General features: G+C 43.5%; 1 protein-coding gene across 1 annotated transcript in view; it reads left to right on the top strand.

Annotated features, from left to right (window-relative positions):
• LOC120018703 (collagen alpha-1(I) chain-like) overlaps positions 1-18,031 on the top strand; it is a 42,759-nt gene that overhangs the window by 18,734 nt on the left and 5,994 nt on the right. Inside the window, exons 11-18 of the mRNA XM_038961905.1 lie at positions 13,467-13,645; positions 13,745-13,808; positions 13,989-14,063; positions 14,813-14,920; positions 15,104-15,211; positions 15,328-15,399; positions 15,547-15,675; positions 16,212-16,319. Of these exons, the coding sequence (XP_038817833.1) occupies positions 13,467-13,645; positions 13,745-13,808; positions 13,989-14,063; positions 14,813-14,920; positions 15,104-15,211; positions 15,328-15,399; positions 15,547-15,675; positions 16,212-16,319 (843 nt within the window). The remainder of the gene's footprint in view (positions 1-13,466; positions 13,646-13,744; positions 13,809-13,988; positions 14,064-14,812; positions 14,921-15,103; positions 15,212-15,327; positions 15,400-15,546; positions 15,676-16,211; positions 16,320-18,031) is intronic.

Genomic DNA, 18,031 nt, shown 5'->3' on the forward strand with positions numbered 1-18,031 from the left:
TGATGCTGCCACCCCCGTGCTTCACGGTTGGGATGGTGTTTTTTGGCTTGCAAGCCTCCCCCTTTTTCCTCCAAACATAACGATGGTCATTATGGTCAAACAGTTATATTTTTGTTTCATCAGACCAAAGGATATTTCTCCAAAAAGTACGATCTTTGTCCCCATGTGCAGTTGCAAACCGTAGCCTGGCTTTTTTATGGCGGTTTTGGAGCAGTGGCTTCTTTCTTGCTGAGCGGCCTTTCAAGTTATGTCGGTATAGGACTCGTTTTACTGTGGATATAGATACTTTTGTACCTGTTTCCTTCAGCATCTTCACAAGGTCCTTTGCTGTTGTTATGGGATTGATTTGCACTTTTCGCACCAAAGCGCGTTCATCTCTAGGAGACAGAACGTGTCTCCTTCCTGAGCGGTATGACAGCTGCGTGGTCCCATGATGTTTATACTTGCATACTATTGTTTGTACAGATGAACGTGGTACCTTCAGGCATTTGGAAATTGCTCCCAAGGATGAACCAGACTTGTGGAGGTCTAATTTTTTTCTGAGGTCTTTCTTTTGATTTTCCCATGATGTCAAGCAAAAAGGCAATGAGTTTGAAGGTAGGCCTTGAAATACATCCACAGGTACACCTCCAATTGACTCAAATTTGGTCAATTAGCCTATCAGAAGCTTTTAAAGCCATGACATCATTTTCTGGAATTTTCCAAGCAGTTTAAAGGCACAGTCAACTTATGTAAACTTCTGACCCACTGGAATTGTGATACAGTGAATTATAAGTGAAATAATCTGTCCGTGAGCAATTGTTGGAAGAATGACTTGTGTCATGCACAAAGTAGATGTCCTAACCGACTTGCCAAAACTATAGTTTGTGAACGAGTTTTAATGACTCCAACCTAAGTGTATGTAAACTTCCAACTTCAGCTGGACGTGCTGAATGTCTGTTGTTAATTTGTTTACAGTAAAATAGCATTGTATCTGGTCAAACACCATGTTTTACTAAAGTTTACTGAGTTGGTAACAAGAGGGTTGGCTATTTGAGCCAGTTAAGTGGGATTTACATTTCTTGGGTAGTGTCATTTTTTTCTTCCCTCCAGACCTGAGGGCACACACTTTCTAGTAGGCTTAGATTGAAGATATGGCAAACAGGAGTGGCAATATCGTCCGATATTTTCCTCAGTAATTTTCCATCCAAGTTGTCAGACCTTAGTGGCTTGTCATTGTTGATAGACAACAGTACTATTTTCTCCTCTTCCACACTCACTTTACGGAATTCAAAATTACAGTGCTTGTCTTTCATAATTTATAATTTATTATTGGATGTGTAGTGTCAGCGTTTGTTGCTGGCATGTCATGCCTATGTTTGCTAATCTTGCCAATTAAAAAAAATCATTGAAGTAATTAGAAATATTAGTGGGTTTTGTGATGAATGAGCCATCCGGCGCCGACCGAGATGGCCGCCTCGCTTCGCGTTCCTTGGAAAATATGCAGTATTTTGTTTTTTTATGTGTTATTCCTTACATTGGTACCCCAGGTAATCTTAGGTTTCATTACATACAGTCGGGAGGAACTACTGAATATAAGAGCAACGTCAACTCACCATCGTTACAACCAGGAATATGACTTTCCCGAAACGGATCCAGTGTTTTGCCTTCCACCCAATACAATGGATCTGATCCCAGCCGGCGACCCTATGCGACGCCGTAAAAGGGGCAAACATAGCGGTCTCCTGGTCAGGCTTCGGAGACGGGCACATCGCGCTCCACTCCCTAGCATACTACTCGCCAATGTCCAGTCTCTTGACAATAAGGTTGATGAAATCCGAGCAAGGGTAACATTCCAGAGAGACATCAGAGATTGTAACGTTCTCTGCTTCACGGAAACATGGCTCACTCAAGAGACGCTAACGGAGTCGGTGCAGCCAGCTGGTTTCTTCACGCATCGCGCCGATAGAAACATACATCTTTCTGGTAAGAAGAGGGGCGGGGGTGTATGCCTTATGATTAACGAGACGTGGTGTGATCATAACAACATACAGGAACTCAAGTCATTCTGTTCACCTGATCTAGAATTCCTCACAATCAAATGTCGACCGCATTATCTACCAAGGGAATTCTCTTCGATTATAATCACAGCCGTATATATTCCCCCCCAAGCAGACACATCGATGGCCCTGAACGAACTTTATCTGACTCTTTGTAAACTGGAAACCACACACCCTGAGGCTGCATTCATCGTAGCTGGGGATTTTAACAAGGCTAATCTGAAAACAAAACTCCCTAAATTCTATCAGCATATCGATTGTGCTACCAGGGCTGGTAAAACCTTGGATCATTGTTATACTAACTTCCGCGACGCATATAAGGCCCTCCCCCGCCCTCCTTTCGGAAAAGCTGACCACGACTCCATTTTGTTGCTTCCAGCCTACAAACAGAAACTAAAACAACAAGCTCCCTCGCTCAGGTCTGTTCAACGCTGGTCCGACCAATCTGATTCCACGCTTCAAGACTGCTTCGATCACGCGGATTGGAATATGTTCCGCATTGCGTCCAACAACAATATTGACGAATACGCTGATTCGGTGAGCGAGTTCATTAGAAAGTGCATTGGCGATGTCGTACCCACAGCAACGATTAAAACAATCCCAAACCAGAAACCGTGGATTGACGGCAGCATTCGCGTGAAACTGAAAGCGCGAACCACTGCTTTTAACCAGGGCAAGGTGACCGGAAACATGACCGAATACAAACAGTGTAGCTATTCTCTCCGCAAGGCAATCAAACAAGCTAAGTCCCAGTATAGAGACAAAGTAGAGTCGCAATTCAACAGCTCAGACACAAGAGGTATGTGGCAGGGTCTACAGTCAATCACGGATTACAAAAAGAAAACCAGCCCCGTCGTGGACCAGGATGTCTTGCTCCCAGACAGGCTAAATAACTTTTTTGCTCGCTTTGAGGACAATACAGTGCCACTGACACGGCCCGCTACCAAAACCTGCGGGTTCTCCTTCACTGCAGCCGAGGTGAGTAAAACATTTAAACGTGTTAACCCTCGCAAGGCTGCAGGCCCAGACGGCATTCCCAGCCGCGTCCTCAGAGCATGCGCAGACCAGCTGGCGGGTGTGTTTACGGACATATTCAATCAATCCTTATCCCAGTCTGCTGTTCCCACATGCTTCAAGAGGGCCACCATTGTTCCTGTTCCCAAGAAAGCTAAGGTAACTGAGCTAAATGACTACCGCCCCGTAGCACTCACTTCCGCCATCACGAAGTGCTTTGAGAGACTAGTCAAGGACCATATCACCTCCACCCTACCGGACACCCTAGACCCACTCCAATTTGCTTACCAACCCAATAGGTCCACAGACGACGCAATCGCAACCACACTGCACACTGCCCTAACCCATCTGGACAAGAGGAATACCTATGTGAGAATGCTGTTCATCGACTACAGCTCAGCATTTAACACCATAGTACCCTCCAAACTCGTCATCAAGCTCGAGACCCTGGGTCTCGACCCCGCCCTGTGCAACTGGGTCCTGGACTTCCTGACGGGCCGCCCCCAGGTGGTGAGGGTAGGTAACAACATCTCCACCCCGCTGATCCTCAACACTGGGGCCCCACAAGGGTGCGTTCTGAGCCCTCTCCTGTACTCCCTGTTCACCCACGACTGCGTGGCCATGCACGCCTCCAACTCAATCATCAAGTTTGCGGACGACACTACAGTGGTAGGCTTGATTACCAACAACGACGAGACGGCCTACAGGGAGGAGGTGAGGGCCCTCGGAGTGTGGTGTCAGGAAAATAACCTCACACTCAACGTCAACAAAACAAAGGAGATGATTGTGGACTTCAGGAAACAGCAGAGGGAGCACCCCCCTATCCACATCGACGGGACAGTAGTGGAGAAGGTGGAAAGTTTTAAGTTCCTCGGGGTACACATCACGGACAAACTGAATTGGTCCACCCACACAGACAGCGTGGGTGGCTGAAGAAATTCGGCTTGTCACCAAAAGCACTCACAAACTTCTACAGATGCACAATCGAGAGCATCCTGTCGGGCTGTATCACCGCTTGGTACGGCAACTGCTCCGCCCACAACCGTAAGGCTCTCCAGAGGGTAGTGAGGTCTGCACAACGCATCACCGGGGGCAAACTACCTGCCCTCCAGGACACCTACACCACCCGATGTCACAGGAAGGCCATAAAGATCATCAAGGACAACAACCACCCAAGCCACTGCCTGTTCACCCCGCTATCATCCAGAAGGCGAGGTCAGTACAGGTGCATCAAAGCAGGGACCGAGAGACTGAAAAACAGCTTCTATCTCAAGGCCATCAGACTGTTAAACAGCCACCACTAACATTTAGTGGCCGCTGCCAACATACTGACTCAACTCCAGCCACTTTAATAATGGGAATTGATGGAAATTATGTAAAAATGTACCACTAGCCACTTTAAACAATGCCACTTAATATAATGTTTACATACCCTACATTACTCATCTCATATGTATATGTATATACTGTACTCTATATCATCTACTGCATCTTGCCATCTTTATGTAATACATGTATCACTAGCCACTTTAAACTATGCCACTTTATGTTTACATACCCTACATTACTCATCTCATATGTATATACTGTACTCTATACCATCTACTGCATCTTGCCTATGCCGTTCTGTACCATCACTCATTCATATATCTTTATGTACATATTCTTTATCCCTTTACACTTGTGTGTATAAGGTAGTAGTTGTGGAATTGTTAGGTTAGATTACTTGTTGGTTATTACTGCATTGTCAGAACTAGAAGCACAAGCATTTCGCTACACTCGCATTAACATCTGCTAACCATGTGTATGTGACAAATAAAATTTGATTTGATTTGAATGAATGAATGAATGATGTTTGCCTTTTTGCCCAAAATTTAATTTAAGGTGCTCCAAATTGTATTACCTAAGCGGGGCTTGGTCTGTCTGAGTCAGTATCTTAATGCGACCTTGAAATGTGAAGAGAGGGTCCAGACTCCTAGATGGTTTGGGTGTCCATCATCTCTGTAGAGCATCTTTTGTTTCCAAAAATTGTTGAAATGTTCCGTAAAAGTTACGCCAGAGTGGCAGTAGTCTTTAATACAGATATGACGTGCTAAAAGCTTGCTGAACCATTCGCAGCCACGACCCAGCGACGGCACAGGACCCAAGATAATCGGCTGCGATTCAGAGCCTTTCAGGGTGTTGATCAGCTCACTAAAATCCTGTTTCATTACCTCTGATTTACCCTTTTTGATATAATTTGAACCCACATGCCCTTGGCTGCTGATGTAGAACGGACGGAAGAAAGAAAGAGGATGAAGGAGCAGGAATCTCTGGAAGCAGGTGGGCGAGACTGTTGGTCAGCAGGATTGGGTCCCCCAAACCCATTTCAGCCCCATTCATCAAAGACAGCTGTCTTGCGCTGGGTTTACGGTGTGTGACGTGCCTTCACTGGGAAGCAGGATTGATAATCCGCCAGTTCCTCATAAACGGTCCTTGCTCCTTTATTCCCAAGGGGGGTAGGTATGGGAGGAAAGAGGTGATTTCACTAGGAAGAGGGTCTCTTATTGTAAATGAGAATAGAATTAGTTTCTAAGCACTTCTAAATTCATGTGGATGCTACCATTTATTAGAGTTAATAATGAATGAATCTTGAATAATGATGATTGAGAAAGTTAGACGCAGAAATATCATACCCCCAAGACATGCTAACCTCTCAACATTACAATAGCAAGGGTGGTTAGCATTTTGGGGGGGTATGATATTTGTGCGTCTAACTTTCTCACTCATCATTATTCACAATTCATTCAGGATTATCTGTAATAATGGTAGCATCCATGGGCTCTGACGGTATTCCAGGGCGCGTTCTCAGCGCATGCGCAGAACAGCTGGCAGGCATATTTATTGTAATTTTCAACCTATCCGTGTCCCAGTCTTTAATCCCAACATGCTTTAAGATGACCAGAATCATCCCTGTTCCTAAGAAATCTATCAAATGTTATTGGTCACATACACATGGTTAGAAGATGTTAATGCGAGTGTAGCGAAATGCTTGTGCTTCTAGTTCCGACAGTGCAGTAACATCTAACAAGTAACAATTCCACAACAACTACCAAATACACGCAAATCTAATGGGATGGAATAAGAATATATACATATAAATATATGGATGAGCGATGACCGAGCGGAATAGGCAAGATGCAATAGATGGTATAAAATACAGTATATACATATGAGATGAGTAATGTAAGATATGTAAACATTATTAAAGTGGCATTATTTAAAGTTACTAGTGATCCTTTTATTAAAGTGGCCAATGATTCCAGTCTGTATGTAGGCAGCAGCCTCTCTGTGTTAGTGATTTCTGTTTAAAAGTCTGATGGCCTTGAGATAGAAGCTGTTTTTCAGTCTCTCGGTCCCAGCTTTGATGCATCTGTACTGACCTCACCTTCTGGATGGTAGCGGGGTGAACGGGTAGTGGCTCGGGTGGTTGTTGTCCTTGATGATCTTTTTGGCCTTCCTGTGACATCGGGTGCTGTAGGTGTCATGGAGGGCAGGTAGTTTGCCCCTGGTGATGTGTTGTGCAGACCACACAACCCTCTGGAGAGCCTTGCGGTTGAGGGCGGTGCAGTTGCCATACCAGGCGGTGAAACAGCCTGACAGGATGCTCTCAATTGTGCATCTGTAAAAGTTTGTGAGGGTTTTAGATGACAAGCCAAATGTCTTCAGCCTCCTGAGGTTGAAGAGGTGCTGTTGCGCCTTCTTCATCACACTGTCTGTGTGGGTGGACCATTTCAGTTTATCCGTGATGTGTACACCGAGGAACTTAAAACGTTCCACTGCTGTCCCGTCGATGTGGATAGGGGGTTGCTCCCTCTGATGTGTCCTGAAGTCCATGATCATCTCCTTTGTTTTGTTGACGTTGAGTGGCTTCATGCTACAATGATTACCGCCCTTTAGCACTCACTTCTGTAATCATGAAGTGCTTTGAGAGGCTGGTTATGGCAAACATTCATTCCAGTAACCCAGACACCCTAAACCCACTCCAATTTGCATACCGCCCCAACAGATCCATAGATGATGCAATCTCAATTGCTCTCCACACTGCCCTCACCCACCTAGATAAGAGTAATACCTTTGTGAGAATGCTGTTCTTTGACTACAGCTCAGCGTTCAACACCATTATCCCTTCCAAGCTCGTCACCAAGCTTAGGACTCTGGGTCTGAACACCTCCCTCTGCAACTGGATCCTGGACTTCCTGACAGGCCGACCCAAGGTTGTGAGGGTAGGCAATATCACCTCCACCACGCTGACCCTTAACACAGGGGCCCCACATGGTTGTGTGCTTTGTCCCCTCCTGTAATCCCTGTTCACCCACGACTGTGTGGCCAAGCACGACTCCAACACCATTATCAAGTTTGCTGACGACACGACGGTGGTAGGCCTGATCACCGGTGATGATGAGTCAGCCTATAGGGAGAAGATCAGTGACCTGGCAGTGTGGTGCCAGAGCAACAACTACTCCCTCAACGTAAGCAAGACCAAGGAGCTAATCGTGGACTACTGGAAACGTGGGGGCGAGCATGCCCCCATCCACATCAATGGGGTGGGGAGGCAGTGGGGCAGGTAGCCATCTTCAAGTTCCTTGGTGTCCAATTCACTAAAGACTCAAATTTTCCAAACACACACGCACAATCATGAAGACGGCCTTTTCCCCAAAAGGTTGATAAAGTTTGGCATCGGCCCTCAAATCCTGAAAAGGTTCTACAGCTGTACCGTTGAGAACATTGACTGGCTGCATAGCTGTTTGGTATGACAATAGCACTGCACTCGATTGCATGGCACAACAGAGGGTTGTGCGGACAGCCCAGTAAATCACTGTGGCCGAGCTCACTGCCATCCAGGACCTCTATATCAGGCGGTGTGAAAAGAAGGCCCGGAGAATCGTAAAGACATCAACCACCCAAGCCATAGGCAATTTTTTCTGCTGCCGCCCGGCATGAGGTACCGGTGCATCAAGTCTGACACCAACAGGCTATTGAACAGCTTTTATCCCCAAGCAATACGACTGATAAATAGTTAACAAAATAGCTACACAGACCGAGTTTACCCTTTTCTTTATTGACTTTTTCTTTTCACTGTCTCTATGCCCACTCACAGGGCCCTACACACTCACACACACAGTCACTCCAATACACACAGAAACATTCACTCCATCGTTTGCTCACTCACACATACAGTAATATGCACATACATTTATACTGACTCTACACACCCGCACACCCACTCACATGCAAACTGCTGCTACTCTGTTTATCTTATATCCTGTTGCCTAGTCCCCTTACCTCTTTACATACTGTATCTACCTCCATCACTCCAGTATCCCTGCATATGTAAATATGGTATTGGAACTGACTTTAAAAAAATATTTCCTGTATATAGTATGCTTACTTACTTTGTGTATTTCATATTCCTTATTCCTGTTGTGTTTTCTTCTTGTAATACATTGTTATTGATTATTGCATTGTTGGGTTTTGAGTTTGCAAGAAAGGCATTTCTCTGTACTTGTGCATGTGACATTAACTTGAAATTTAAGGTCAATTAATATATAAGTGATATATATATATATATATATATATATATATATATATATATATATATATATATATATATATATATACAGTACCAGTCAAAAGTTTGGACACACCTACTCATTCCAGGGTTTTTCTTTATTTTTACTATTTTCGACATTGTAAAATAATAGTGAAAACATCAACACTATGAAATAACACATATGGAATCATGTAGTAACCAAAAAAGTATTAAACAAATCAAAATATATTTTCTTCTATTAGCCATGCTTTGCCTTGATGACAGCTTTGCACACTCTTGGCATTCTCTCAACCAGCTTCATGAGGTAGTCACCTGGAAAGCATTTCAATTAACAGGTGTGCCTTGTTAAAAGTTAATTTGTGGAATTTCTTTCCTTCTTGATGCATTTGAGCCAGTCATTTGTGTTGTGACAAGGTAGGGGTGGTATACAGAAGATAACGCTATTTGGTAAAAGACCAAGTCCATATTCTTGCAAGAACAGCTCAAATAAGAAAATAAATTACTTTAAGACATGAAGGTCAGTCAATACGGAAAATGTCTTTACTTTGAAAGTTTCTTCATGTGCAGTCGCAAAAACCATCAAGCGCTATGATGAAACTGGCTCTCATGAGGACCACCACAGGAAAGGAAGACCCAGAGTTACCTGCAGAGTATAATTTCATTAGAGTTACCAGCCTCAGAAATTGCAGCCTAAATAAATGCTTTATACATCTCAACATCAACTGTTCAGAGGAGACTGTGTGAATCAGGCCTCGATGGTCGAATTACTGCAAAGAAACCACTACTAAAGGACACCAATAATAATAAGACTTGCTTGGGCCAAGAAACACGATCAATGGACATTACACCTGTGGAATTCTGTCCTTTGGTCTAATGCAGGTATTCCCAAACTGGGGGTACGCACAATGCCGTCGGGGGTACACCAAATAAAAATGTGATTCACATAAAAATGTAAAAAATTATAAAAAACTTAAGTAATTTATATTTTCCAATGGGGCAATACATTTGGGTGAGGTTTTTTTCTCGCCTGAGTAGCCTCGTTTCACTGCCTAAAATTAAACCATCTAGTGTTCAGTTAAATAACAACACAATGTCAAATACCGGTAGCCTAGTCAAATAATTAACATCCAATCACATTAACCGTTACCCCCTTACGGCAATTCCACTAACGTTCCGCATGTAGCCAAACGTAGCCTGCACTCTTTCCGTTTGCTCAAAAATGTATAAATGGTTTAAAAAGTAAGGCCTTCGTCCGTAGAGACACATACCAGCTCTGCTAGTAGTACTGCTACTACCAGCAGTACTACACCTGCACCTGTCGACGACACAAGTTGTTCTGCTTCCACGAGCATATTCAATGCTAGCATCAGTAATTCTACATTTGTTGTTAGCCCAGCTAGCATGGACACTGACAGTTGTGAATCTGATGCAGCTGAAAAGCTACTGCCCTCTCACCCGGGAAAGCACTGAATAACAGACAGGGACGTTGGACCATCGAAGAGGCGCAAATATGATGAGAACTGCGAAAACAACATTGATTTGGAGTTCACTTATATTGGGAGTAGTGCATTTCCTCAGGTACAGTGTGTTATATCTGCAAAAGTACTATCTCATAACTCAATGAAACATTCACTCTTGCGCAGACATTTAGAAACAAAACATGCCAATTGGAAAAATAAGACATAGGAGTTTTTTGAGTGAGAATTAAGATGACTTTCGAGTAGCAATACATGTATAAAAGCAACAGAAGGGGCTAGAAGCCTCTTATATGGTGAGCTACCGAGTGGCTAGGACAGGCAAGCCCCATACTATATGATGACAAGTTCTCACGCGACTGGCATACCTGGGTGGGCAAGGTAGGCCACAGGTCTTTACATCATTGTATGATTTGTTGTGTGCAATTGAACTCAAGCTTACGGACAATGTCAAATGTGATATAGCGAAGCACCTGAGTGAGTTGGGTGCGCAATTACGCAAATACTTTCCCGAAACAGATGACACAAACAACTGGATTCGTTATCCCTTTCATGCCCTGCCTCCAGTCCACTTACCGATATCTGAACAAGAGAGCCTCATCGAAATTGCAATAAGCGGTTCTGTGAAGATTTTATTTGATATTATTTATTATTTATTATTATTATTTGTGCCCTGGTCCTGTAAGAGGTCTGTCACTTCCCACGAGCCGGGTTGTGACAAAAACTCACACTCATTCTTATGTTTAATAAATGTATCGTATATTGCGTGTGTGTGGCAGGCTTACAATGATGATAAAAAACAACATTTCAGAGTGCGCTGACCCTGGTGCTAGAGGGGGTACGCAGCTGGAGGTTGAATGTTTGAAGGGGTACGGGACTATAAACAGTTTGGAACCACTGGTCAAATTTGACATTTTTGGTTCCAAACACCGTGTCTTTGAAGACACAGAGTAGGTGAACGGATGATCTCCGCATGTGTGGTTCCCACCGTGAAGCATGGAGGAGGAGGTGCTTTGCTGGTGACACTGTCTGTGATTTATTTAGAATACAAGGCACACCTAAAACTTCTTAGGGCTAGCAGGACACCTGTCGACAACGTCCGGTGAAATTCTTGTTATTCTAACTGCACTGTCCGATTTACAATAGGCTTTACAGCGAAAGCATGCCATGCAATTGTTTGAGGACGGCGCCCCACATCAACATATTTATCCATCAGCACAGGTTTCATAAATTCACAAATAGCGATTGAATATTCACTTACTTTTTGTCATTTTGTTAGATAAAATCCTTCGTTATATCCCAAAAAGTCAGTTTAGTTGGCGCCATCGATTTGAGTAATCCACTCGTTCAACATGCAGAGAAAGGAATCCAAAAAGCTACCGCTAAACGTTTCTATTTAATCCTCAGATACCCTAAAATGTAACTAAACTATAATATTTCATACAGAAAGAAGTATGTTCAATTGGAAAGCGATATTAGCAGGTGTGCGTCCTCTTCGTTGCACGCGCATACACTAATTTCCAAGTCTGTATCCCAGTACTAAATCTCATTATTCTTCCTTGTTTTGGAAGAAACAAGCCTGAAACCTTGAACAAAGATCTAGTGGAAGCCATAGCATTTGCAATCTGGGAGCTGGATTTGGATATGCACCTATACTTTCCATTGTAAGAGCATGGGCTCTCAAAAAATATATAGATATATTTTAACATTTATACAAACTTCAGAGTGTCTTTAAAATGGTACCAATCATATGCATATCCTGGCTTCAGGGCCTGAGCAACAGGGAACGTCAGTCAGACAGGAAGTGGAGAAAAATAGATCCTAGCCTGAAGAAGTTTTAACCAGCACGGCAATACGCCATCCCATCTGGTTTACACTTTTATAAAAATATATTTTACCTTTATTTAACTAGGCAAGTAAATTAAGAACAAATTCTTATTGTCAATGAGGGCCTAGGAACAGTGGGTTAACTGCCTTGTTCAGGTGCAGAACATTTGACTAAGAAGGAGAGTGATGGAGTGCTGCATTAGATGACCTGGCTTCCACATTCACCCGGCCTCAACTCAATTGAGATGGTTTGGGATGAGTTGGACCGCACAGTGAAGGAAATGCAGCCAGCAAGTGCTCAGCATATGTGGGATCTCCTTCAAGACTGTTGGAAAAGCATTCCAGGTGAAGCTAGTTGAGAGAATGCAAAGAGTGTGCAAAGCTGTCATCAAGGCAAAGAGTGGCTACTTTGAAGAATTTTGATTTGTTTAACCTTTTTTTGGTTACTACATAATTCTATATGTGTCATTTCATAGTTTTGATTTCTTCACTATTATTCTACAATGTAGAGAAAAAAAAGGTGTGTCCAAACTTTTGACTGTGCATTTTTCCCAATACCTTTGGTCCCCTAAAATGGGGGGACTACATACAAAAAGTGCTGTAATTTCTAAACGGCTCACCTGATATGGATGAAATAACCCATAAATGAAAGCTGACAGTATGCAATTTAACCACATAGTCATTGTAACCTTTCAATTCAAAAAGTGCTGGAGTACAGAGCCAAAACAACCAAAAATGTGTCGCTGTCCCAATTCTATCTTAGAGATCTACGGACAGTTCCTTGGAATTCATAGTATAGTTTAAGTAGACATATGTGTTTCTTTCTAAATCATGTCCAAACAATTGAATTGGCTACAGGTGGATTCCAATAAAGTTGTACTGACTGACATCTCAAAGCGTTGTGAATACTTATATAAATGAGATATTTCTGTATTTCGTATTCACTGCATTTGCATACATTTCTTAAAACATGTTTTCACTTTGTCATTATGGGGTATTGTCTGTAGATGGGTGAGAGAAAAACATCTATTTAATCCACTTTGAATTCAGCCTGTTACACAGCAAAATGTAGAGTCAAAGGGATGTATGGATACTTTCTGAAGGCACTGTAGTTATGCTTTCTGAATTTACATTTAACTGAGGGTCAAGAGCAGCAGATGTAGTATCCAGAGCAAGTGTCGAGTGGTGACATCACCCTGCCTGAGACTTGAAGTGGTGTCGCCCCTTGCTCAATCAAGATCATGGTTTTGGTAGAGCGATTGGTTACACTGCTTTGTGAGTGTTGTAAAGAAGGTCAGGGGTTCATGCCCAGGCAGGACAGAGAAGGGACCTACTCTGTTACACAAGCCATATAGGTCGAAACATTAGGTATTTGCACTGGCTAATGTTTGGAATATAATAAGCGTGTTGCATACAGATCCGCTGGTTAATTTAAAAAAAAACATTTTTGTATTTGTCTGGCAACAAGCATAATTGCAAGTGTGACTGCAGTCTTGTTTATTGTAAACCCCATCCCAGGTGACAAGGGTCCTGCGGGAGGCAGGGGTCAACCAGGGTACCCAGGGCTTTTGGGGGGGCCTGGCATAGAGGCGTCTCAAGGACCACCTGGTACACCTGGACACTCAGGTGAACCTGGACTACCTGGCCTGCCTGGCCAGAGGGGTATCATAGGTTTCCCTGGAGAGATTGGTGATCAGGTATGGATGTTAAGAGTACCTACTGTAACTGGTCTGATTATAGACATGGGTCAAATACATGCAAAATACTAAACACTGTTTTTGTTGGTGTCTCTTTAGGGTGAATCTGGGTGTACTGGATCTCCTGGCACACCTGGCTTCCCAGGGTACAGTGGTCTTAAAGGTACTTCCAATTGACAAATAGACACAATTTATACAGTATTTTCTCTTCTCATTGTGATGTTGTGCATATCACCAGGGAAAAGCTGCAGGGACTATGACTGATTTGTTAGGCAGAGGTCATAATTGTTTTGTGTAATTCATGCTTCGCGATAATGAGATCTGAGAGTTGATTGGTTTACAGGTGAACAGGGCGACTCCATTGGCATCCCTGGACCGGCTGGTGATAGAGGAGCTACAGGAGACACTGGAGCATTTGGTAAGAGGATAGGAGATGATACAGCACATATTTAAAAGAGAAGTTCAGGATTTTACAACTTTATGTTAGTTGGTTCCTCACCCTGAAAATAGTCCATGGGCCAGGAGAAACTGTAAACCATGTTTCATTTCTCTTAACAGTCACTTCAAACTTCTGCTAACTTTAGCCACCACTAGCTAAAAATCTATGGGTGTGATAGGGGCATGCAGACAAAAAGAGCTTCTTCCCTTGAAGAAGCTATTAAGGGATTTGCCACAATAGATCAGATGGGTCTTAGTAACCATCTCCTGGAGACAGCTGATAACTCCAACACTGGCTCTTCACCAATGATGATACTTGAAGGTAATTGTCCACATCTCTCCTCTAAGTGGCATTATCAATATAGCTACCTCACGGAAGATGTGTAAAGAACTGAGTTAAAATAGTATCTTTCAAATATTTGGGCTGTGATTGATTTAACTTGTTTGGCACTATGGAACTAATGGAATAGTACCAAAAGTGCTAACCCTCCGATCTGGTAAATTATACCTGCCAATCTGGGAAATTCAGGCTAACTCAATCAAATGCTCAAAGTATTTGAAAGAAAAATAATATTTGAGCGCAGGCCTGATATAAACTTACCACACAATAACTGATGTGTGCCCTGATCAAGCTAGGGGAAATAGGGAAGCTATGGGCGCGCTAGTAACAGTGTATGATGTCTGTGAAAAACCTGTACAGTAAAACTTGCCCCCCTCACCCTCCCTCAGCCCCACAGGGTGACCAAGGTGATGTAGGTGAACCAGGATTTTCAGGAGCTCCAGGACCTAAAGGGTTAACTGGTCCGCAAGGATCCATCGGACCTCCAGGGCCTGCTGGTGAGGACTTTAACCTTCAAGACGCTTAATTGCACACTACCCCAAACAATGCCTAATCAACGGGCTTTGCAAAGGCTTTGCTCATCTTTGTTTGTTAGTGGTGTTGATGATCTCACCAGTGTGCCTTGATTGGTTTGAGCTCTGCTCTCCTCCTTACCCCTCTCTCCTCCCTCTGCTGGGAAGGTGTGATCGGACCCCCAGGCCCAAGTGGTAAACCTGGGGCTGATGGTCTCCCAGGGACCCCTGGACAAACTGGGCCCAAGGGAGATCAAGGACCCCTTGGACTCAAAGGTGGGGACATGCTCAAGACCAGACTAGAAACCAAGGACATTATTTTACATCAAATGTTTCTATCAATTTGAGATTCTGGCATCGACATACTTTCATTTCCTTATTTTGCCTCCCAGGTCCACCTGGACCACTGGGTTTGCATGGACTGGACGGACTGAAGGGTGTGAAGGGCGAGGTTGGGGCCAGAGGTTAGTAAAATGCACAATGCAGCAATATCAAGATAATCTCTCTGAAATTCTGGAAAATATACAGTTCTCAATTTAATGTTTGTGTATGTTGGGGAGGTGAGTCATGGAGAGGCAAAGACATTTTGTTTGTGTGAATGTGTTTCCCAGGCCCAGGTGTGCCCGGTCCCTCTGGTGTTCCAGGCTGTAAAGGAGAGAAAGGTTCCAGAGGGTGTCAAGGGCCTCAGGGGCCCTCTCAGCCAGGACCTCTGGGCCCCAAGGGCCAGTCTGGACTAACAGGTACTGTATAATCTCAGTGATTCCAACCCCAGAGATACCAACCCCAGAGATATGGACTGTATCAAACCACAGGCCACATTTAAATGTTTTTTCTTACGCGCAACTTTGCTCGTAAATTGTGCATACATGGAATGATTTAGGACTTGACATTAACTTATTTCGATGTTGCATTAAAATGCATGACTTATAAATGAAACATGCTCATGTGATATTTATATAACTATAATGTTTATAGACATTTGATAAATTGTTTTTCATCACATTTTGGGAACTCGTGGCTTGTTTTAGACATTTGGTCAAGGCAAATCTTACGAATGAGGCCCATTAACTTGTAATGCAAAAACAGTGTCTCAGAAAGCTTGAATAAAACCCTCCCATGGAGCAGTTGACATACAAGCAGTGCATAATGACAGGTCTTGCTGTTACATTACACATGATATTATTGTACTGTACTCGTTATATACTGTAAGTTGTGTTTTTCAAAAAGGAGTGGGGTTCAGTAAAATGCTGTCACCAGGAATGTCCTCTCTTTATAGGAAGCCCAGGAGACACAGGTGCCTCCGGTCTACCAGGCATGGACTGTAAGGAGTCCATGCCCGGCCACTGTGGGGAGTCAGGCTTCCCTGGACGCGACGGACCACCAGGTCAGAATCACAGTTGTCGACGCCTTTAATGACCGGTCTGTATGGGAGTAGGGTGAAGTTTAGTCTGGCTAACACCTAACTCCTCCTGACTTCAGAGTCTGGAAAGGCTCTTTTGATGTTGTCGGCACGATGCGTTGATAACGAAGGGGGCTGTGCTTTTTTACTGATTGGTTCTCCTCTGTGTCTTTCTCACTCAAACACCCACATGGACAACCACACGCAGTCCCCGAGTGCAGCACATTTCCAATACTACTGTTTGTATTTGAGAGAACCAATCGAAACACAGCCCATTTCTGCACGAATACTGCATTTACAATGGACTCCTGTCCAGACCAGTGTGTCACAGCTCTCCCTCGGCTGTGTACCACGTGAGTCGCGTCAGCCAGGCTAGGTGAAGATGCCCCTAGACGCTGATCTTCGGTCAGTTTTGCATTTTCCCCACTAATGTTTAAGGTTAGGATTAGGGTGATCCTAGATCTGTACCTAGGGGAAACTTCACTCTGGTGCCTCTGTGTGCCCATTAGGAATAAGGTCCGAAGGGGTGTGGTATATGGCCAATATACCACGGCTAAGGGCTGTTCTTAGGCACAACACAAAGAGGAGTTAAATTAAATTTATACTATTTCATCCTTCCACCAGAGGAAATAGTCCGGACAAAAATCTAGTTGCATCCTTGCTATGAAATCAAATAATCTTGCCAGCTAGCTATCGACAGAAAACAAAATCAAATCAAATTCTGCTGCAGAAATTAAAGCAAAATAGCTGCATTTACATTTGTTTTAGCTGTTTTCTATTGACATTTATCTGGAAATACTGTATACATAATAATGCATGTGATCTCCTGCATAGAGAGTGAATGGTGTCCTGATGAGACAGCAACTGTCTTGAGCCAGCCAGGCAAACTAATGCGTCAGCATAATTGCAACAATAGGGGTTTGTACAAACCTTTCTCAACACATTCTCAACAAAATGTGTAAATTACATTTTCTAAATTTTTGTGGAGGTCGGAGAGCCAGACAGCAAGGTTTGTACAAACCCCTGTTGTTGCAAACCTTAATGCTAGGCTAGAAGCAAGGGGAAATATACTGAGGTGGTATTTCTCTCTGTAATAAAGCTCTTTTGTGGGGAAAAACTAATTCTGATTGGCTGGGCCTTGCTCCTCTGTGGGTGGGCCTAACTCCCAAGTGGGTGGGCCTATGCCCTCCCAGGCCCACCCATTGCTGCTCCCATTGCCCAGTTATGTGAAATCCATAGATTAGGGCCTAATGAATTTAATTAAATTGACTGATTTCCTTCTATGAACTGTAACTCAGTAAAACCTTTGAAATTGTGGCATGATGCGTTTATACACTGCTCAAAAAAATAAAGGGAACACTAAAATAACACATCCTAGATCTGAATGAATGAAACATTCTTATTAAATACTTTTTTCTTTACATAGTTGAATGTGCTGACTACAAAATCACACAAAAATTATCAATGGAAATCAAATTTATCAACCCATGGAGGTCTGGATTTGGAGTCACACTCAAAATTCAAGTGGAAAACCACACTACAGGCTGATCCAACTTTGATGTAATGTCCTTAAAACAAGTCAAAATGAGGCTCAGTAGTGTGTGTGGCCTCCACGTGCCTGTATGACCTCCCTACAACGCCTGGGCATGCTCCTGATGAGGTGGCGGATGGTCTCCTGAGGGATCTCCTCCCAGACC

This window comes from Salvelinus namaycush, chromosome 23 (assembly GCF_016432855.1).
Source record: "Salvelinus namaycush isolate Seneca chromosome 23, SaNama_1.0, whole genome shotgun sequence".
NCBI classification, from domain to species: domain Eukaryota; kingdom Metazoa; phylum Chordata; class Actinopteri; order Salmoniformes; family Salmonidae; genus Salvelinus; species Salvelinus namaycush.